This window comes from Polypterus senegalus, chromosome 14 (assembly GCF_016835505.1).
Source record: "Polypterus senegalus isolate Bchr_013 chromosome 14, ASM1683550v1, whole genome shotgun sequence".
NCBI lineage: Eukaryota > Metazoa > Chordata > Cladistia > Polypteriformes > Polypteridae > Polypterus > Polypterus senegalus.
In genome coordinates this window covers 135,924,291-135,948,495 of record NC_053167.1, presented here as the reverse complement: position 1 = coordinate 135,948,495, position 24,205 = coordinate 135,924,291, and the positions used below count along the sequence as shown (strand labels likewise).

At 43.8% G+C, this 24,205-nt stretch overlaps 1 protein-coding gene across 1 annotated transcript in view; it reads left to right on the top strand.

The window, feature by feature from the left end:
* The first annotated feature begins 14,328 nt into the window (after positions 1-14,328).
* The window catches only part of podn (podocan), a 46,128-nt gene continuing 36,251 nt past the window's right edge, over positions 14,329-24,205 (top strand). The window contains exons 1-4 of the mRNA XM_039734884.1: positions 14,329-14,481; positions 16,515-16,761; positions 21,421-21,514; positions 22,504-22,568. Of these exons, the coding sequence (XP_039590818.1) occupies positions 16,516-16,761; positions 21,421-21,514; positions 22,504-22,568 (405 nt within the window). The 5' untranslated portion in view covers positions 14,329-14,481; position 16,515. The remainder of the gene's footprint in view (positions 14,482-16,514; positions 16,762-21,420; positions 21,515-22,503; positions 22,569-24,205) is intronic.

Genomic DNA, 24,205 nt, shown 5'->3' with positions numbered 1-24,205 from the left:
TACACTTCTTATTCCTGGATTAACCAAATGCAGACATGTTAAACAAGTTGTATGTACTGTATGCTATAATTTGTGACGTGCATCCCCCTTGAGCTAGCTAGAGACCTTTAAATGTGTTTGGTGGTGACCCTGAATATAATCTTGTCCTGGTGACCCTAATCAATGTTAATGACAACCTATAAAACTGTCATGTGACCCTCATTTATGCACCAAATATTTGGGGTGATGTTTTGGACTTAATTGGTGATCCAATAATGGATCCTGGAGCTCACCTTAAATACAGGATGATGGCGCAGGGAAACAGTACATTTTGGAACTAGGTGTTGGCGACCCTGTGGCATTGGCAGTCATTTGAGACCAGTGCGACCTCGTTTAGAAACCCTTGTCATTAGTTATAATGGAGCAGTGCTGGAGTGGTGCATAACGAGCGTTTGCTGTGAAAGCCTTTTATAAGAATGGTGATAGTGTAACTGCCATGCAAAGGGAATTTCAGCGTCATTACCAGTTAGGACGTCATGATCGCGTCCCGTCTGCTCATGTGATTACAACATGGGTGCGTAATTTTCAAGAAATTATTTCAGCCTTTAAGAAGTCGTCCCCAGGTTGAGCCACTTCACATACTGCCTGAGAATCGATGGCAGCTATTCGACGACTGTTTGGAAGGTGCATCATTTCACGCAATGGTGACAATCCATGGCCTCTGAGGTCCCCAGATCTCACTGTGATATTTCATGCTGAAATGTATTGACCAGGGTGAGCAGAGCTGTCACTGTGGTGTTGCCCTTCTTGAATCCTGATTGATTAGGGGAGAAGAGTTGGTTAGAGGTGGCACACTCCCAGAATTACAGAAAGAACAAGAGAGACACAGGCTTACTTGAGATGGTTCAAGAGTGGTGGTCTTGGGGATGGGGGGGGATATAAATCATTTGCAATGAGTGCAGAATGGAGCTGCTGGAATCCTAACTAGGAAAAGAAAATCTGAGCACATTTCTCCAGTTTTGATGTCACTACACTGGTCACCTGTGTCATTCAGAATTGACTTTAAAATTCTGCTTATGGTTTACAAAGCCTTAAAAAAATCTCTCTCCATCTTATATATCAGAATGTCTGTATTCCAAATCGTAACCTTAGATCCTCAAATGAGCATCTTGTTAGACTTCCAAGTGCAAAACTTAAAAGACGTGGTGAGGCGGGCGGCCTTCTGCTGTTATGCACCTAAAATCTGGAATAGCCTGCCAATAGGAATTTGCAAGGCTAATACGGTGGAGCAGTTTAAAAAAAACTGCTGAAAACACATTATTTTAACATGGCTTTCTCATAACTTCACTTTAATTTAATCCTGATTCTCTGCATATTCAATTTATTATAACTATTTATGATGGCTCTAAAATCTGTACTAACCCTTACACTCTCTTCTGTTTCTTTTCCCGATTTTCTGTGGTGGCGGCCTGCACCACCACCTAGTCAAAGTACCATAATGTTCCTACAATGATGGATTAAAGGGATGGGGGATGAGTGGACAGGTAGTGGGGGTAATTAAAGAAGAGTGTGGTGGAGATAAGAGAGAGGAGAAGGTTGTGTTGTGCTCAAGAAGGGTGCAGGCCAGCAGTTGGGAGTGAAGAGAATCGACTGCTGATGACGGCCATCTTTTCCGTTGTGTCACAAAGTCATCAACAGTCAAGGTGGAGGGTTGAGGAGAGAGGGGACTTGGCACTGTGAAGACTGAAAACCAGAAAGAAATTTCATCTTTGGTGAGAGGAAATTATTAAAGAATTGTTCAACCTGAAATGGTCTAAAATAGTCCCAGAAGAATGCGTCTTAAGTAGTCGGACCGATGTTCCTAATGTAGAAAGCAGGTAAGGGGCCCTACTGTAAAAACAAAAAAACTCAACTGTGTGCTCGGTGCGATGCCTCACATTTCTTGCCTCGTACAGCTTTAAAGAGTCTTCCTCCAACAAGAAGGATACGACAACACTTGGTGTCTGAGAAGGCTGAGAGCTGCTGATTAATCGCTGTTAAAGTGTGTGATTAATTTTAGTTTTTCTACGATTACGTTTTTTTAATGCAACCCTTAAATGCGTTAATTTAGTCCGCTGAATTTGACCGCACATCACACTTGCTGAAACAACGCCTGTTTTAGTAGAGTAATATTTTACTCTACTTTCCCCTTTTGTAGTATTAATATGTAGCCTTTGTCAGAATGCCTCAAATCTCACAGACGTAGCACTGTTTATAAGGTATTGTAGTATATAACGTCTCCCTGCCTTCCCATCTACATTTATAACCTCAGACATTTTGGTGTAGTAAAGGACAAGCAGGAGTTGAGTTACACTTTAAATGTATTATTGATGGTATTCATAAATAATAACAATAGGCAAAGTACAAGTGAATAATGGCAACCATACACCCTGATAAATGGCGATGTGTAGTTTCAGGCAGCACACAGACTTGTCAGTTACTTTAAAAGTCTCTAGTCAAGTCCTCATTTGTGGTCCGCTTTCTTCAGAACAGGCCGCATGCCCATCTCAATATGGCTACCAAGCTGTGCTCTTCATTGTGTTGTCCTTTTCAGTTCATGGTGTGTGAGATGGTCTTTCATCAGTTGGTAAGAAAGAGGGAGGGGTAAAGCAAGCAAATTTATAGGTTTTCTGTCCAACCCCTAGAGCCAATAGGGCGTCGTGGTACTTAAAGGCTTCTGATACAAACCAATTCCAAACAGCCAAACTTCAGACCAATAGGGGCACAGAATACCCTCACACCTGCCCTCCAAACCATGTGTTAAAGTGAGGTTTGCCAGCCAGGTAGTTGACCTCCATGCGGGGGGTTGATTGAGAGGGTCCTGCAGAGAACCACTTGCCCAACTGGTTTTTGCTGACTCCCCTGACCCTGTCATAAAATTACAAAGACTCATTCCTAAAGGCGGGGAAGGGTTTCTTAACCGTCAAACCATTGCTGTTCTTAACACTAATTTTACATTTGCTTTGTCTAAATTACAAATAAAGACATACTAAATATTTATCAACTTGTATGCAGAATTTCACACCACAATGGCGCCAAATGAATCCAAGTCTATTTCTTGATAATGGCCTTCCTTCATCCACACATACCATTAGAGTCACCACTTGTCCCTTATAATATCCCATATTAGAACATGAAGTACAGCATATCGTACTGAATCAGTAAGGCACACGGTTTGTCTCGTATTTTCGTACACATACAGTGGTGTGAAAAACTATTTGCCCCCTTCCTGATTTCTTATTCTTTTGCATGTTTGTCACACAAAATGTTTCTGATCATCAAACACATTTAACCATTAGTCAAATATAACACAAGTAAACACAAAATGCAGTTTTTAAATGATGGTTTTTATTATTTAGGGAGAAAAAATCCAAACCTACATGGCCCTGTGTGAAAAAGTAATTGCCCCCTTGTTCAAAAATCACCTAACTGTGGTGTATCACACCTGAGTTCAATTTCCTGATTACTGCCACACCTGTTTCAATCAAGAAATCACTTCAATAGGAGCTGCCTGACACAGAGAAGTAGACCAAAAGCACCTCAAAAGCTAGACATCATGCCAAGATCCAAAGAAATTCAGGAACACATGAGAACAGAAGTAATTGAGATCTATCAGTCTGGTAAAGGTTATAAAGCCATTTCTAAAGCTTTGGGACTCCAGCGAACCACAGCGAGAGCCATTATCCACAAATGGCAAAAACATGGAACAGTGGTGAACCTTCCCAGGAGTGGCGGCCACCAAAATTGCCCCAAGAGCGCAGAGACGACTCATCCGAGAGGTCACAAAAGACCCCAGGACAACTTCTAAAGAACTGCAGGCCTCACTTGCCCCAATTAAGGTCAGTGTTCACGACTCCACCATAAGAAAGAGACTGGGCAAAAATGGCCTGCATGGCAGATTTCCAAGACGCAAACCACTGTTAAGCAAAAGAACATTAGGGCTCGTCTCAATTTTGCTAAGAAACATCTCAATGATTGCCAAGACTTTTGGGAAAATACCTTGTGGACTGATGAGACAAAAGTTGAACTTTTGGAAGGCAAATGTCCGTTACATCTGGCGTAAAAGGAACACAGCATTTCAGAAAAGAACATCATACCAACAGTAAAATATGGTGGTGGTAGTGTGATGGTCTGGGGTTGTTTTGCTGCTTCAGGACCTGGAAGGCTTGCTGTGATAGATGGAACCATGAATTCTACTGTCTACCAAAAAATCTTGAAGGAGAATGTCCGGCCATCTGTTCGTCAACTCAAGCTGAAGTGATCTTGGGTGCTGCAACAGGACAATGACCCAAAACACACCAGCAAATCCACCTCTGAATGGCTGAAGAAAAACAAAATGAAGACTTTGGAGTGGCCTAGTCAAAGTCCTGACCTGAATCCAATTGAGATGCTATGGCATGACCTTAAAAAGGTGCTTCATGCTAGAAAACCCTCAAATAAAGCTGAATTACAACAATTCTGTAAAGATGAGTGGGCCAAAATTCCTCCAGAGCGCCGTAAAAGACTCATTGCAAGTTATCACAAACGCTTGATTGCAGTTATTGCTGCTAAGGGTGGCCCAACCAGTTATTAGGTTCAGGGGGCAATTACTTTTTCACACAGGGCCATGTAGGTTTGGATTTTTGTTCTCCCTAAATAATAAAACCATCATTTAAAAACTGCATTTTGTGTTTACTTGTGTTATATTTGACTAATGGTTAAATGTGTTTGATGATCAGAAACATTTTGTGTGACAAACATGCAAAAGAATAAGAAACCAGGAAGGGGGCAAATAGTTTTTCACACCACTGTATGTACACTGGCTCTTCAAAGTGCAGAGAATAACATGAGCACAATTCAGCTCAAGCCAGGTACACAAGCAGAGTGAATCCGTTTCATTTTCGTGTCGTGCTAACGTTGCAGACAGACGAGCTCTGTGCATCAAGTGAGACTGAGCGTCAGTGTCGTTCTTGCCATAATGTCGCATCACACAGCAGGACAGAACATCCAGAACGAGACGCTACACGCAGTGATGTTTGCTTGATTAGATGAGATCAGATTACCTTCTTGTATAATACGCTACCGTGGCTGTTCGTTTGTCTGTCCAGGATTTTAAATCACCTGTAGCTCGCAAACCTCAATTTCAATTTCAATTTGACCTGAAATTTTGTACACATATACTACGTGACGTCTACTATCTGCTTTCGAGGTGATGATTGACCTCCAAGGTTATTCCTCTTTTTATTTTTATTTTATGTTATTGTAGAATCAACTTCGCTTCCCAGGTCCTCCCTGCGTGGTGTTTGCATGTTCTCCCCGTGTCTGCGTCCTTCTACAGCCCAAAGGCATGCAGGTTAGGTGCATTGGCGATCCTAAATTGTCCCTAGAGTGTGTGTGTGTCCTGAGGTGGGCTGGCACCATGCCCGGGCTTTGTGTTAGGATATAGCGGGTTGGATAATGGATGGATGGATGGATGGATGTAGAATCAGCTCTTGGCAGCGGCCAGCAGGGCAGTCGTGCAGCACATGTATACTGGCGCCGTTCTCATCCCTACCACCTTCGCCGTCACTTTCCCTACCTCTTCGTATCTTAAATCATTCTTGAGGCAGATTGAAGACTTAAGTGCCAGCTTAAGTGAAAATTTAAGAAAACGTACAAAATAATCGCAACACAAAAACTGACTTAATCAGTTTGAACGCAAAAAGATGACAACGAAAGAAGAGAAGAAGCAGGCCGCTAGGGTGGAGATAAGAAGAGCTGCTTAGGAAGCAGCAAATGCATCAACCTCTGAGCAAACGAACGTTAAACGTGCAGAGAAAGAGGAGGAAAACTAGGGATGTACAAGTCAAGTGTATAGCGTGCAGTGCACCGTTACTGGTTTATTTATTAAAGCACATGTAAAACAACGGAGGTTGTGCCAAAGTGCTGTACAAAGAAGCATTCAAATAAGCACAATAGAAACAATCATGGAGAGCAGATTAATAAAACAACCAATTATAACATCCACACAATCCCATTATACACTGTGAAAGGCGGAAGAAAATGAGAAGGTCTTAGGCCGACTTTTTAAAACCTCGATAGAGGATGAAGACCTGATGTGAAGAGGCAAGTCATTCCAAAGCCGTGGAGCAACAACTGAGAAAGCTCCGTCTGTCCACTACTTCAGCCGAGATCTTGGAACTGCAAGGAGAAGTCGTCCAGATGACCTCAATGCTCTCTGTGCCACATAGGGGTCAAGGAGGTGACAAATGCATTTTGGACCGAGATCATGCAAGGCTTTAAAAACAAACAACAAGATTTTAAAATCAGTGGGACGCCTGACAGGTAGCCAGTGGACAGAAAGGCTAAAATGGAGGGGATGTGATGCTTTTTTCTTGACCCCATTAAGAATCTCACTGCAGCGTTTTGAACCCACTGAAGGCGCGACAGAGCAGATTTTGGAAGACCCACAATATACAGTGCATCCGGAAAGTATTCACAGCGCATCACTTCTTCCACATTTTGTTATGTCACAGCCTTATTCCAAAATGGATTCAATTCATTTTTTTCCTCAGAATTCTACACACAACACCCCATAATGACAACGTGAAAAAAGTTTACTTGACATTTTTGCAAATTTATTAAAAATAAAAAAAATTGAGAAAGCACATGTACATAAGTATTCACAGCCTTTGCCACGAAGCTCCAAATTGAGCTCAGGTGCCTCCTGCTTCCCCTGATCATCCTTGAGATGTTTCTGCAGTTTATTTGGAGTCCACCTGTGGTCAATTCAGTTGACTGGACATGATTTGGAAAGGCACACACCTGTCTATAGAAGGTCCCACAGTTGACAGTTCAGGTCCGAGCAAAAACCAAGCATGAAGTCAAAGGAATTGTCTGTAGACCTCCGAGACAGGATTGTCTCGAGGCACAAATCTGGGGAAGGTTACAGAAACATTTCTGCTGCTTTGAAGGTCCCAATGAGCACAGTGGCCTCCATCATCCGTAAGTGGAAGAAGTTCGAAACCACCAGGACTCTTCCTAGAGCTGGCCGGCCATCTAAACTGAGCGATCGGGGGAGAAGGGCCTTAGTCAGGGAGGTGACCAAGAACCCGATGGTCACTCTGTCAGAGCTCCAGAGGTCCTCTGTGGAGAGACAACCATCTCTGCTGCAATCCACCAATCAGGCCTGTATGGTAGAGTGGCCAGACGGAAGCCACTCCTTAGTAAAAGGCACATGGCAGCCCGCCTGGAGTTTACCAAAAGGCACCTGAAGGACTCTCAGAACATGAGAAACAAAATTCTCTGGTCTGATGAGACAAAGATTGAACTCTTTGGTGTGAATGCCAGGCGTCACGTTTGGAGGAAACCAGGCACCGCTCATCACCAGGCCAATACCATCTCTACAGTGAAGCATGGTGGTGGCAGCATCAGGAACTGGGAGACTAGTCAGGATAAAGGGAAAGATGACTGCAGCAATGTACAGAGACATCCTGGATGAAAACCTGCTCCAGAGCGCTCTTGACCTCAGACTGGGGCGACGGTTCATCTTTCAGCAGGACAACGACCCTAAGCACACAGCCAAGATATCAAAGGAGTGGCTTCAGGACAACTCTGTGAATGTCCTTGAGTGGCCCAGCCAGAGCCCAGACTTGAATCCGATTGAGCATCTCTGGAGAGATCTTAAAATGGCTGTGCACCGACGCTTCTCATCCAACCTGATGGAGCTTGAGAGGTGCTGTAAAGAGGAATGGGCGAAACTGACCAAGGATAGGTGTGCCAAGCTTGTGGCATCATATTCGAAAGACTTGAGGCTAGAATTGCTGTCAAAGGTGCATCGACAAAGTATTGAGCAAAGGCTGTGAATACTTATGGACATGGGAGTTCTCAGTTTTTTTATTTTTAATAAATTTGCAAAAACCTCAAGGAAACTTTTTTCATGTTGTCATTATGGGGTGTTGTGTGTAGAATTCTGAGGAAAAAATGAATTGAATCCATTTTGGAATAAGGCTGTAACATAACAAAATGTGGAGAAAGTGATGCGCTGTGAATACTTTCCGGATGCACTGTAAAGAATTACAATCAATGTAATAAAGACATGAAGTCCTTCTGTGATAGAAAGGGATTTTAGTTTAGAAATTTGCCTCGGTTGGTAAAAACTGGACTTTACTGCCACGGAGATTTGTTTTTCAAAACTTATTGACGACATGAAGGTGATATTCCTCGGTTCCTGACATCATTATGAATCATTGCTGCCAAGGCCGATTTCAACTGCAGATGTGGTAGGACCAAAAATAATGACCTCTGTTTTATTTTCATTTAATTGTAGGAAATTTTGTGCCATCCAATATTTCATATTCTCAAAGCATTTCAACAGCTTTCGTTACAGATGAAGTGATGTCAGAACTAACTTCGAGGTGGAGCTGCGTGTCATCAGCATACCAATGATACGCGACATCATGTTTGTAAAAGATGGCCCTCGTGGCCAGCATCACCATCAACACAGGAGCTCCACAAGGGTGTGTTCTCAGCCCCTGCTGTTCTTCCTCTACACCCATGACTGCACGGCCACGTATTTCTCCAACACTGTCTTGACATTTGAAGATGATGCCGTGGTACTGGGCTTCATCACAAACAGTGAAGAGATGGCCTACATGGATGAAGTTGCGAACCTGACATTGTGGTGCCAGGAAAACTGCCTCCAGCTCAACGTAAGCGGCATCTGCCGGACTCTGCCCACTTTCCACGAGCCACCCCCCCATGTTTCGCCAGTGTGCATGCCCGTCATATCGATTTCAATTCCTTATAGTTACTCCTCTCAAACCGGTAGTTTAGTAGCCTGTGCATTGAGCATTTATTAAACTTTTGACTTCTACTAAACTATTGAGTTCTCTCAGTTCTGCACCCGAAGCAAAACCACGAAATGGATGTGAGTTGGTTTTATATAAATGTATCTCTCTATTATAAAAGAAAATCTTGAGACGAGACGAGACTATTGCCATGAGATTTTTTCGAGTCCCGCCCTCCCCTCCACCATTTCCGGTTCACGGCCTACGCCCGCGGTCCTCTCACCTCTCATTCGTGTGAATGCTTTTGTCAGACACACTTCCTGCGTTCTCAGCTCTTATCAATTTTACGTTTTCCTCACTTTAAGTTCCCAATAAAAGAAGACGAATTATGTCCAAATCTTATTGAAGAATTTCATCACGAAGGGTTATTAACAGAAGAAATGAGTACACGGGCAATCCTAGCACCGAGAAACGATGAAGTCAAACGAATAACGAGAAATTTGTCAATCGGTTACACGGCAAATTGGTTGAATGCGTATCAATAGACTCTGCTGAAACAGTTGGTGGTGATGGTGCGGAAGATGAAAACATCGACTTACAATATCACGAGAATATCTACAACCGTTAACATCATCCGGTCTTTGACCACATGGATTACTGTTGACAGAAGGACGTATCGTAATGTTATCGCGTAATTTATGTCTGAGTGATGGCCTATGCAATTGGACAAGATTAGTTGTTTAAATTGTTTAAATTTGTAAAATTTAACAGGCAACAAAAAAGGTAATGTCGTACATCTTCAGGGGAAAACATTAGGCAGCAAAGGAGATCTTGATATGCCATTCGTATTAAAACGTTTGTTGTTTCCCGTTAGAATAGCTTTTACTATGACAATTAACAAATCACAGGCACAAACGTTCGATAAAGTCGATTTATTTATTAGAGAGAAAGAAACAAAATTCACTCATGGGCAGTTATAGCTGCGTTGTCACGATGTAAGTCCAACCACGGAATCAAAATTCAAAGTGATATTTGGACGAAACGAAAGTTTTGCAATAAAAGTGTAAGTTTAAAAAGTATTTGTGTGTTCATTTCAAAGCCAAACAGAACGAAAACGTATAATGCATCGAATAACTCTTAACGCAACATGAAACATAATTTTCTTTCAATTTATTACGTTTTACTATTTTTTAATATGGTTAATTATGCGCTGTAATATAAAATAGTTCAATTGCGTATATATAATACAATTCCCATGAAAATAACAAGAAATTGTACATCGACATCCCCATACGCGAGCGGCAGAGCCGAGAAGTCGCTAATACGTCGCGTCCGCACGGGGGTTGGCGAGTGAGGCGAGCAAGGGGCAGAGCCCCCTAGTACCACATACAGTGGGTATAGAAAAGAATCCCCCCCCTTCGAAAAATTCCCTTTTTGTTGCTTTACAGCCGTAAAATGAAAACACAAACCAATATTTTTTTCCATCTTTACTTACCCAATGCAATCTCTAACATCCAAGTGAAAGATATCACAGTTACAGTTTAGAAGAATTTTATAAAATCAAAAACAAGAAATGCTAAGATGAATAAAGGATCCCCCCTCCTAAACTCAGTCAGGTGTCAGTGCCCACCATTTCCATTGCGGTTACTGGCTTCCTTCCACCGGTGATCAGTTGTAATGAGTGTGATTAATGAAGTTGTTCCTGGTCCATTCATTTCCTGTCCTTGGTAGTGCAACTGACCGCAAACACCTGACTATGGGTGGCAGGCCACTTTCGAAAGATCTCAGGGACAGAGTTGTGGACAGAAGATGGAGACAAAAACATCTCAAAGGCTTCATCAATGCCAAGGAGCTCAGTAAAATCCACAACAAAGAAGTGTCAACTGTTTAGTACAGCTGGGACCCTCCCTGGATCCTGCAAAATGTTTGGAAGAGCAAGGAGGAAACTGGTAGGAGAGGCTAACGAGGGGCCAATGGCCACTTTGAAGGAGTTGCAGGATTTGATGGCACAGAGTGGTCATTGTGTGCAGGTGACAGCAATTTCACAGGCGCTCCACAATTGCTTCTTGTTCTGGAGGGTCGCCCTTCTCAAGAAAGGCCACATTAAGACTCGTTTGAGCTTTCCCAGAATGCACCTTGAAGATTCTGATGCCAAGTGGAAAAAGGTCTTATGGTCAGATGAGACCAAAATCCAACTATCTGGCCTCAATACCAAACGGTCCACCAATGCAGCTCACCATCCACAACACACCATACCTGCAGTAAAGCACAGAGGTGGCAGCATCCTGTTGTGGGGTGGCCTGAGGCTCTCGTTAGGGTAGAAGGAAGAATGGATGGGGCAAATTCTGGAGGAAAACCTGCTACCCTCTGCCAGAAAGTTGAAGATGGGCAGAATGTTCACCTGTCAACACGACACAGCAAAATTGAGCACACAGTGGCCGAAGGAGAAAAAAAGTGAATGTCCTGGTGTGGCCAGTCAGAGTCCAGACCTAAATCACACTGAAAATCTGTGGAAAGATCTGAAGATAGCAGACCACCAACACTCACCGTCCAATGTGAGCGAACTTGAACAGTTCTGTAAAGAAGAGTGGGGGGCAAATATTGAGTGGGCTCAATCTAGATGGGCAAAGCTGATAGAGAAGAATCAACAGACTCAAGGCTGTCATTAAAGCAAAAGGGGGGTCAACAAAATGACATTGACATTGGGGGGGGTGATCCTTTATTAATCTCAGGATTTCTTGTTTTTAATGTTTTTAAATTCTTCTGAACTGTAGCTGTGATATCTTTCACTTAGATGGTTCGGTTGCATTGAGTAAGTATAGCTGGGAAGAAATATTAGTTTGTGCGTCTTCATTTAAGGCTGTAAAGCAAAAAAATGGGAATATTTCGAAGGGGGGGATCCTTTTCTATACCCACTGTATACTCGCTTATAAGTTGGGTCTTGAAACCCGAAAAATCGATCATAAAATCAGACCCCAACTTATACACGGGAGAACTTAAGCACGAGGATATACGGTATACAGTCACATGAAGAAGTTTGGGAGCCCCTCTTAACTCTTTGGATTTTTGGTTCTCGTTGGCTGAGCTGTCAAAGTAGCAACTTTTAATATCTGACCTGCCTTATGGAGACAGTAGGATTACAGCAGTGACGTTAAGTTTATTGGATTAACAGAAAATATGCAGGTTAGGTGGATTGGTGAGCCTATTGTCCCTAGTGTGTGTGTGTGTGTGCGCCCTGTGGTGGGCTGGCGCCCTGCCTGGGGTTTGTTTCCTTTCCTTGCGCCCTGTGTTGGCTGGGATTGGCTCTAGCAGACCCCTGTGACTCTGTAGTTAGGATATAGCGGGTTGGATAATGGATGGATAATATAATATGCATCATAACAGAATTAGACAGGCGCATAAATGTGGGCACCCAACAGAGATATGACATCAATACTCAGTTGAGCCTCCTTTTGCTCCTTTGAGCCTCCAGACGCTGTCCTCCTATAGCCTGTGATGAGTGTCTGGATTCTAGATGGAGGTGTTTCTGACCAGTCTTCATACAAAATCTCTCCAGTTCAGTTTCATTTGATGGACAGCCTGCTTCAAATCATCCCATAGATTGTCGATGATATTCAAGTCAGGGGACTGTGACGGCCATTCCAGAACATTGTACTTCTCTCTCTGCATGAATGTCTTTGTAGATTTCCAACTGTGTTTTGGGTCATTGTCTTGTTGGAATATCCAACCTCTGCATAACTCCAACTTTGTGACTGATGCTTGAACATTATCCTGAAGAATTTGTTGATATTCGGTTAAATTCATCCGACCCTCGACTTTAACAAGGGCCCCAGTCCCTGAACTAGCCACACAGCCCCACAGCCTGATGGAACCTCCACCACATTTGACAGGAGGTAGAAGGTGTTTATCTTGGAATGTGATGTTCTTCTTCTGCCATGCAAAGCACTTTTAGTTCTGACCAAATAGCTCCATTTTTGTGTCATCAGTCCAAAGCACAAATGAATCTGGCTTGTCTAAATGAGCATTAGTATACAACAAGCGACTCTGTTTGTGATGTGAGTGCAGAAAGGGCTTCTTTCTCATCACCCTGCCATACTGATGTTCTTTGTACAAATTGCGCTGAATTGTAGAACGATGTACAGATACACCATCTGCAGTGAGATGTTCTTGAGGTCTTTGGAGGTGATCTGTGGTTGTCTGTCACCATTCTCACAATCCTGCTCATATGCCGCTCCTGTATTTTTCTTGGCCTGCCAGACCTGCTGAGTTGGTTTAGCAGCAACTGTGCCTGTGGCCTTCCATTTCCTGATTCCATTCCTTACACTTGAAACTGACAGTTTAAACCTCTGAGATGGCTTTTTGTAGCCTTCCCTCTAAACCAAGAGACTCAACAATCTTTGTTTTCAGATCTTGAGAGTTGCTTTGAGGATCCCATGCTGTCTGTCACTCTTCAGAGGAGAGTCAAAGGGAAGGAAGCACAACTTGCAATTGACCACCTTAAATACCTTTGACCACTCATGACTGGACACTCCTGTCTATGAAGTTCAAGGCTTCACGAGCTCATCATACCAAGTGATCAGCATTGAGCAGAGACAGGCATTCAAATCAGCACAATGACAAGGGGACCCACATTTGTGCACAGCCAGTTTTTCACATTTGATTTAATTTCATACTAAGTACTGTGTCACTAAAAATCTTTGTTCAGAAAACACCGCAGTACTCCTAGGAAATGAAAGACATGCCACTGTGATCATTTATTGCTGAAAGGAGAGTCAATTATTATGCCGGCTGAGAGGGTGTCACAAACCTTTTCATATGACTGTATGTATATATTGTGTGCAGTTAGTTTCAGAACATTTCAAACAGGGGTGTGCGGCGGTGCACTGCAGGCTACGACATCGGCCTATCCTGTTTTTCGGCTGCCTTAAGGTAGGACAGGCTAGCGGTTACGATCGACCCGTTTCGGCGTGGCGGGGCACATTTGTCACAACCCCATCGACTGTCACATAAAAAAGAACAAAACAAACAGTCGAGCAGAGCTGTGCTGGAAGGCCGACACACTAAGTGTGACCCACCCAGAAATCTCTGGTCGTATAAACCGATAAGGTCAGCAACGGCAGTTGACAAGTGTGACATACCCACCCTGTAATGTGACCTCGGCATTTGGGGGATTGTGTGGGGCTGGGGGGGGCAGGTTTTTGGGGGATGTGAGCCTCCTGACCGTCTACAGAGTCCCGAATGGAGAAAACACATACGTAGTAACAAATATGGGGGACGTGGCATTGTGTACCAGACCACCACAGACTCCTCTATTTTTAAATCCTTTGGAAAGGAAGTGGGAAGAAGTCCAGAGTTTAAGAGGAAAAATATTGCAGGAATGAACGTCTCGGTCGCCTCGCAAACACATTTCCATATGGCGACTGGAAAAGACCTGCTGTTGAGAAACGCAGGAAATTCTTGTCGGAGCGGCCGTGCAGCGAGCGGACGGTGGGGGGTGGCGGGGTGGGGGTGCATTTTGTTGTTTTTTTTTTCTTCTAGCTCTTTCTCTCTCTCTCTCTCTTTCTCTCTCTCTCCTTCCCAGTCCCTCATTAACATCTGGAAGGGATCTCTCCTTTTCTGCATTTCCTTTTGGATATTTGCGCGTCCTTTGCTGACATGGAATTGGTTTGGAGAGTCCGAAGTGCACACATCTGACGGGATCCTTTGAAACACCCGGGTAAGTTCAGTCTTTTTTTTTTTTTTGGTTCGGGTGCCATTTATTTGGTAGTTTCTCTCCTTTGGATGGTGTCCTGGACTATGAGAGGCGCTATATGAGAGAGATCTCTTTGATGGATCTTTCTTTCTTTCTTTCTTTTTTTTTCCCTCTACTCCTCCACTGTTTGTTCTTCATTAACTCTTTACCTGCAGGAGACCTTCCTGTTAAACAGCCAGGCGCCGTTTCATGCCAGCAGAGGGCGCTCTCACATGCACCACCTGTGCTTTTTGGTTTGACTTGAGGGCTTTAGTGAAATTAGATTTAAAAGGCCTGATGGGGGCATTGGCCAATATCACTCAGCCAGCGGAGACTGCCCCCCCTTTGTATGCGGCCCCTCACTCCATGTCGCAGATGTGGACCCTCGCCAAACCGAGCGCTGCTCTCCTGGCTCTGTTCATGCTCAAGCTAAGTAAACACTCGCCTCCTGGCTGTGGCGGCCCAGTCTGACGCATCGGGTTTCCTTCGTCTCGGACACGTCGGACTTTTGTTTTCTTTTCCTTGGAGACTTTTAGTTTACAAAAGCGAACTGCCGAGGTCTTCTGACTCTCACCCTGCTGAACGACAGACTTCTGCTTTTGTACAGGACCCTGGCATTGAATATAGCGCCTTTTATAGTAAGTCCAAGCTGCCAGTGTGACTTTACAGGTACGGCACAGTATGTGGCACACGATGTGAGCACCGGCGGGTGAAACCACTCAGCTCTGGAACTCACTGCCATCTGAGCTTGGAAATATTGAATCATTCTCACTTATCAGATCTAAACGTAAAACTCATTTGTTTAAGACGGCTTCTTCTCTTTGACTACAATTGCTGTGTCTGATTTTAAATTTTATATTTTAGTTTTGTTTATAATGTGTGTTTTATCTATTGTTTGGTGCCCTACAAATAAATAAAGTGTATTATTATTATTTTTATTATTACTCACATTAGCGTCACACAGTAAGTCATTGTCTGTGATTTAACCCCTGTATGTTTTCTTGTATATAGCGCCTTTCACATCGGACCACATGCAGAGGTACTTTCTGTTGCCCTTAAGTACTTTTCAAATTTTTCACCTGAGGTTACAGGCAAGAGAAGTGAGTCACTCAGGATTACTGAAGGAGGTCAGTGGTGACACTCTATATAGCGCCTTTCATAGTAAAGTCCATGCCAATGTGACTTTACAGCTACAGCACAGTATTTGTCACACTATGTGAGTATTGGCAGGTGAAGGCCCTCACTCAGGGTGACACAGTAAGTCATTGTCTGTGATTAAACCCCTGAATGTTTTGTTGTTTATAGCGCCTTTCACATCGGACCACATGCAGAGGTACTTTACGTTGTCCTTAAGTACCTTTCAGATTTCTGGACTGTGTTTATAGGCAAGAGAAGTGAGTCACTCAGGATTACAGAAGGAAGTGGGTGACGACGGTTAGACCTGGCACTCTATATAGCGCCTTTCATAGTAAAGTCCACACCAACGTGCCTTTACAGAGAGAATGCAATATTTCTAATATTTCTGTTATGCGAGTACTGGCAGGTGAAGCCACTCACTCACTCAGGGTCACACAGTAAGTCATTGTCTTAGATTTAACTCAAGAACGTTTTATATAGCGCCTTTCACATTGGGCCACATACAGAGTTTACATTGTCCTTAAGTACCTTTCAAATTTTTCACCTGAGGTTACAGGCAAGCGAAGTGAGTCACTCAGGATTACTGAAGGAAGTCCGTGGTGACACTCTATATAGCGCCTTTCATAGTATACCTGCTCTGCTAGGTCTTCATTATTAGCCCTTCCATGCTAAGTGACCTCTTATCTGACATTTGGTGCTTTGTGGTTTACATTCCAGCAAGTCAACAGCTGGGAGCCCACAGTGTCTGCTTGACAAAGGGGCAAAACAAATAGGCTGGTGCACGGCTCTTGCCCTCACGCCCGCTGAAAGTCCTAATTAGGCATTGACATTCAAAAACTCTGGGATTTCAATGATCGCTTGTGGTGTCCTCTTCCTTGCAGAATGGCGCACTGCCAGGGCTTCTTATGGGCACTCTGCTTGGCAGTGTTGACTTGTGGCTCAGTGGACTGTCAGATTGGGGACAATGAGCCCGAGTTGACCTTCAAGGAGAAGGTGCCACCTGTCACCAAAAACGTCTGCGTTCCGGAATGCAAGTGCGTCAATGAGGGAGAGGTGAACTGCGAGGGAGTCAATCTGGCGGAGTTCCCTGAGGATTTGCCAGAAAGCACCCGACACCTTTTGCTGCAGGTGAAAATCTTCTTTCTTTTGAACTTCACACACCTGGGCCTGTGGGGTAGGAGATAGTCATGGCTGTGCCCACCTATACAAAACACTGGAAACGTTGCCAGCCTGATACCCCCTTCCTTTCTAGGGTGCTACCTTGTGCCTGCTGCTGCTGCCATTTTGTTTATGGCCTAATTCAGGGTAAATTCATTGAAACATGAGGGATTCAAATTATGAACTGTGGGCAACATGGTGGCTCAGCGGCTAATTGTGATTTGTAATAAAATGTATTGCATTTATCATTTCAACAAATGGTGCATCGAAAACTTTGAACACTACTTTTACAAATCCCATACCAAATGGTATATAACACAGACAGGAGTATTGCATTTGTCATTCCAAAAGGTGGCGCATCACAAACCTATTTAGTAACAAAATGCATTGTTTTTGTCATTGCAACAGATGGTGCATCAAACATACGGGTACTAATCAAGTGCATTGCATTTTTCACTACAGCAGATGGCGCATCAGAGACATTAACTTTTTTTTATGAATCCCGTACCAAATTGTTTATAACATTTATAACAGATACATTGCATTTGTCATTCCAACAAACAGCAACAGTTGGTGCAACAAAAACGTGTAGAATTAAAGTTCATTGTGTTTGTCATTCCGACGGATGGTGCATCACAAACATTAACATTTCTTTTATGACTTCCACATCAAATGGTATAAAACATAGACAGATGCATTACATGGTGCCCTGTCAATGTTGCTGAGGTCTACATTGATTATACATTTTAGATGGGTAGCACAACTAATATAATATACTGCTCAAAAGAATTAAAGGAACACTTTTTAATCAGAGTATAGCATCAAGTCAATGAAACTTCTGGGATATTAATCTGGTTAGTTGAGTAGCAGAGGGGGTTGTTAATCAGTTTCAGCTGCTGTGGTGTTAATGAAATTAACAAGAGATGCACTAGAGGGGCAACAATGAGATGACCCCCAAAACAGGAATGGTTTAACAGGTGGAGGCCACTGACATTTTTCCCTCCTCATCTTTTCTGACTGTTTCTTCACTAGTTTTGCATTTGGCTACAGTCAGTGTCACTACTGGTAGCATGAGGCGATACCTGGACCCTACAGAGGTTGCACAGGTAGTCCAACTTCTCCAGGATGGCACATCAATACGTGTCATTGCCAGAAGGTTTGCTGTGTCTCCCTGCACAGTCTCAAGGGCATGAAGGAGATTCTAGGAGACAAGCAGTTACTCTAGGAGAGCTGGAGAGGGCCATAGAAGGTCCATAACCCATCAGCAGAACCAGTATCTGCTCCTTTGGGCAAGGAGGAACAGGATGAGCACTGCCAGAGCCCTACAAAATGACCTCCAGCAGGCCACTGGTGTGAATGTCTCAGACCAAACAACCAGAAAGACTTCATGAGGGTGACCCAAGGGCCCCATGTCCTCTAATGGGCCCTGAGCTCACTGCCCAGCAGCATGCAGCTCGATTGGCATTCGCCATAGAATACCAGAATTGGCAGATGCACCACTGGTGCCCTGTGCTTTTTACAGATGAGAGCAGGTTCACCCTGAGCACGTGACAGAAGTGAAAGGGTCTGGAGAAGCCATGGAGAACATTATGCTGCCTGTAACATCATTCAGCATGAGCAGTTTGGTGGTGGGTTAATGATTGTCTGGGGAAGCATATCCATGGAGGGTCACACAGACCGCTACAGGCTTGACAAAGGTACCTTGGCTGCCATTAGGTATCAGGATGAAATCCTTGGACCCATTGTCAGACCCTATGCTGGTACAGTGGCTCCTGGTGCACGACAATTCCTGGCCTCATGTGGTGAGAGTATGCAGGCAGTTCCTGGAGGATGAAGGAATTGAAACAATTGAATGGCCTTCACGATCCCCTGACTTAAACCCAATAGAACATCTGTGGGACATTATGTTTCGGTCCATTAGGCGTCGCCAGGTTGCTCCTCAGACTGTACAACAGCTCAGGGATGCCCTCATACAGATCTGGGAGGAAATGCCACAAGACTATGGCGTTATTTCAGTGCCACTATTCTGAGCGCACGTAAAAAAATATTGCAAGTGCAAGTGTTGCATTTTGAGGAGAAATTTATTTTGAGCGTACAAAAGCTGAATTTGAGTGAACAAAATTCATTGCTGCGTGCAAAAAATGTATTTCAGTGTTTGCACTTATCCATATACACACACACAATAGCACCCCTCTCGCCAGTTTTTCATTTGCGCTTGCTCGCAATGTGTTGCTTGCGCTCACAACATTCTCTGCTGCAAGCGCTCAACTATCTGTACACCGTTATAAGTGTGCCACAAAACCAACCAATCACAGACTTGGTTTCAAAAATTCTGATTGGCTCTTACGGTCTCCAATCAGCTCGCTAGCTGCTGCATTCCGGAAACAGTCAGTTGGCATGGTTGTATAATGCAACTACATTATACTACACCAACGATAGTCTTAACAAATAATATATTTTAAAATAAAATAATTAAAGATATTATCCACAAATTGGGGTTTAATTAAGTTTAGCTGGATTTAGCTACATTTCGGACTGTTTCCGGAATGCAGCAGCTAGCGAGCTGATTGGAGACCGTAAGAGCCAATCAGAATTTTTGAAACCAAGTCTGTGATTGGTTGGTTTTGTGGCACACTTATAACGGTGTACAGAGAGTTGAGCCGCAGCAGAGAATGTTGTGAGCGCAAGCAACACATTGCAGCAAGCTTAAAATGAAAAAAACTGAGCGAGAGGGGGTGCTATTGTGTGTGTGTATATGGATAAGCACAAACACTGAAATACATTTTTTGCACGCAGCAATGAATTTTGTTCACTCAAATTCAGCTTTTGTACGCTCAAAATAAATTTCTCCTCAAAATGCAACACTTGCACTTGAAATATTTTTTTACGTGCGCTCAGAATAGTGGCACTGAAATAACGCCATACAAGACACCATCCGTCGTCTCATTAGGAGCATGCCCCGACGTTGTCAAGCATGCATACAAGCTCGTGGGGGCCACAAAAGATACTGAAAAGCATTTTGAGTAGCAGAAATTAAGTTTTTGAAAAAATGGACTAGCCTGCCACATCTTCATTTCACTCTGATTTTAGGGTGTCTACACAATTGAGCCCTCTGTAGGCAGAAAACTTGTATTTCCATTAAAAGACTTGGCATCTTTTTGTTCCTAAGACATTGCCCTGTCGTTATTTGTATAGATATCCAACTTCATATTGAGATCTGATGTATCCAATGTGTTTCTTTAAAGTGTTCCTTTAATTTTTGTGAGCAGTGTATAATGCAATATAAGCAGTATGGAGACTTGTGGGTTCACTTCCCGCGTCCTCCCTGCGTGGAGTTTGCTTGTTCTCCCCGTGTCTGCGTGGGTTTCGTCCCGCAGTCCAAAGACATGCAGGTCAGGTGGACTGGCGATTTTAAATTGGCCCTACTGTGTGCTTGGTGTGTTTGTGTGTCCTGCGGTGGGTTGGCACCCTGCCCGGGATTGATTCCTGCCTTGTGCCCTGTGTTGGCTGAGATTGGCTCCAGCAGACCCCCGTGACCCTGTGTTTGGATTCAGCGGGTTGGAAAATGGAAGGATGGATGGATAATATAACGTAATATACATCAGATGATTGTTGAGAATATATTGAATTTGCTTTTTTTGATTAGTGATGTGTTTATTATTTTTTTTATATTATATTCATAATGCCACATTCTGTTACTTCATGTCATAGTACAGTATATTTAATGTTAGCGTATGCTATAACTGCAGTAAGTTACCTTGTATCCTGTCATGTTTTTTGTGATGGTGTAATCAGTTCATTGTAGCCGAGAAAAACTGGTAATGTCATGTTTTGTTCTGTTCTGTTACATTATATTGTGTCCTGCCACGCAGTTTTATGTTACAAGTTGTTGCCGTTTATTGTGTCACTAATCAGTATAGATCTCAGCATTAACATTTACAGTACACCAGCTATAGGAATGCATTCTTTAATGCATATAGTAATAAAATGCTTTGCATTTGCCATTCTAACAGATGGCACATCAAACGTTTGACATTCCAACAGATGGCGCCTCACAAACATTTGTAGTGTAATAAAATGCATTGCTACAAATGTTTGTGATACTCCATCTCTTGGAATAATAAATGTAATGCCTGTGTCTCTGTATGTGTGCCACCCGTGTTTATCAAAGCAGTGCTGCTGTTTGTGATGCGCCATCTGTTAGAATGACAGAGATAGCAGCTGGACAGACACACAGACGTGGATGTTCTGTTAATGTCATGCCATGCTTTATGACATGGAGTGTACATCTGCTTGTCGTTCTGATGATGTCCTGTTCTGTTCTGTCACAGCGTGTTCTGTTATGTCATCTGATGTTTCGTCTCTCTCAATAATGTCAGGTGTGGTGTGACGTGTCATGTCAAATTATATCAGATTGTGTTTAATGTTGTGCGCAGCCTTCATGTTCTGTCACGTTCAGTTACGTCACGTCGCGGTATGTGGTGTCACATCACAGCCTGGGGGGCTCTGCTTGGCTCTCTTTTCCATTTGCTCTTGTTTGCCCTGCTTGACTCTTTTTCTTTCTTTCTTTCTTTCTTTCTTTCTTTCTTTCTTTCTTTCTTTCACCCAATCCTTCTCTTTCTATTTCAGAACAACAGGATCCACGAGATCCCCCACGAGATGCTTGCTCGACTTCAAAAGCTGGAAACCCTCAACCTGCAGAACAACCAGCTCACCTCTCATGGTAATGTGACTGTTGGGACAGCAGCAGGGTGTTAGCATGGCGGACCCCCCCACCCAACACACTTCCACCCTCCATCTTCCATCTCTGGCTTAGTTCTGCCTTTTGTCCCAGGGATTTGTTTAAATGAGGCCTGAGCCCCCAAAACACATGAAGCTCCCACCCCTAGTCACGTGAGGGGGTGCTGCAGTTTTCCCCTGGTCATGCCAGGTTGCGTTCTTTGCCGGTTGGTGATGCCCAGCATTGGCACTGAGGTCTTGACAGGAGAGTGATGTTTGCCGACGATTGTCCTTCAGCGAACGCACGTCACGTTATCAGTCAATTCTCCATTTGGCTTGTGTGCCAGTCAACAGGGCAGCTGAGACGGTGCCACACATCACTGTTGTTGCCCATTTCAGAATATTTGCACACCTTGGCCCACAATTGCCTGCACTGGTTGGCTGCTCGACCACACTGCTTACAGCTTGAAGACCTGGGTAGTCTACTGTACGTGCCCAGGGCCTTCCTAGTGTCTTGGGGTCCGTCACTTCACCATGCCCACCTGCTTGCCCACCGGTGATCCTCATCAACACCTTCTCAGCTTTCTGCCTAGTTGCATGTTCATGACATGACCAGGTCTGCTGGTCTGCTGCCCCACTTCAGTGACAGTTACCTCCAGGGGTCCAGTGGCCAGTGCTTGGTGGTCATCGGTATGCGCTGAAGAAAACGAGAATACAAAGCGATTATCACGACTCGCCCTCTTGACACACACGCCATGTTTTGTCCAATCCAGACTTGACCCTCGTAAAGCACCGAGACAACTAAACAGTCAAGCTGGCTTTGCTTTGGACTTGGGGGGTGGGGGCCTGAGGATCAGAAGTGTCTCGGGTTCAACCCCTGCTTTAGCGTCCTTCAGCCCTTTAAAACACTGCGTGTGCTGCAAGTACGAAAAGCCACGAGGACGCTGGATGTTCCCGTCTCACCTAAAAACTCCTCGTTTTTCTTTTCTGCAGGACTGGAAGAAGAAGCCTTTGAAGTTCTGGAGAACCTGAATTATTTATACTTGTCCAACAATAAGGTAATAAAGAGGACACTTAATGATTCTGAACATACTGGGGACAGGGGACATGTGTGCCATCTGCCGCCTTCTGCCGCTCAATTAGAGGGCTACACACATTGGAGAGCTCCGGTGTCAATCAAGCAAAGACAGCTAGCTGATTGGCTGGAGGAGGAGTTGCTGAATGAATTCTAAAGTAACAGCTGACAATCAACCAGTAGGCCTTAATGGGAGGTGACTACGTGGCTTTGTGCGCAGTGTGGCCCCCTAGTGGTGGCAGGGATGAGCTGGAACACATCAGAGAGAGAGAGAGAGAGAGACAGAGAGACAGAGAGGCTGGGGGGCAACACATCCTGAGAATATTCCTGGAGGTCTCGGATAATGAGGCTGATGAGCTGAACAGCAGCACTTGGGGCTGTGGCTTTAACTCCCGTCTCTGAGTCGTTCTATAAACCTCGCTATGCCTTTTAATTTGACCACACGTGCAGGTGGCACTGCCCTCCTTGTGATTAAAGAGCTGAACTGGAAAGCAACGAGCTTTGGGCTTTTCATTCCCGTCGATGATTTCTACCCTTTGAGTATGCGAGTCCATATTAGTTCATGGCCAAGCAGAGGCGCCCTTTACTGGCTAAAGAGTTGAATTGGAACACACTGCCTAAGACATTTACTCACCCCCAGTGAGTGCCCGTGTAACCCAATAATATCCACTTGCAGAGCCACAGCGCCATACGTCACCGCGGTTACAGACCCGCAGTTACAGTGACTTGCTGTTTCACGGGCAGAGCATGTGGCCCCCTAGTGGCTAAAGCATTGAACAGGAACACAACTGTCTGAGTTTACTGCTCACCCCCGACAGTCCATATGACCGAAGTATTTTATTAAATGTTAAACACAGGCAGGAATTCTGCCCCCTAGTGGCTAAAGAGTTGAACTGGAACACATCAGGCAGGAGATTTAATCATCCCCCCCCACCACTGAGTGTCCCCATAACCCGGAGTGCATTGCTGTAAATTACCTCACGAGCAGCCAGTGTGGCCCCCTAGTGGACATGAACAGGAACACAGCTGTCTGTGAGTTTACTGCTCACCACTAACAGTCCACGTATCCTGAGCACTTCATTTAATGTAAACTTACAGGAAGGAATTCTGCCCCCTAGTGGCTGAAAAGTTGAACTGGAACACATCAGACAGCAGAGTTATTCCGCACTCCTCACCCTCTCTAAGCAGCTAAATGCATTAATACACACTTGAGCAGATCGTTCCTCCTCCACACTATGCGACTCAACAATTCCACCCGGGGGAGTAAATGCTAACATTACTCAGTTATTGTCTGCTTTTTTTATTTTTTTCATTTTTATTACTATTTAATTTAATATGGTTTCTTTTTATCAGTATGCTGCTGCTGGATTATGTGAATTTCCCCTTGAGATTAATAAAGTATCTATCTATCTATCTATCTATCTATCTATCTATCTATCTATCTATCATATAGTGCCTCTCATATCTATCTATCTATCTATCTATCTATCTATCTATCTATCTATCATATAGTGCCTTTCATATCTATCTATCTATCTATCTATCTATCTATCTATCTATCTATCTATCTATCTATCTATCTATCTATCTATCTATCTATCTATCTCTATCTATCTATCA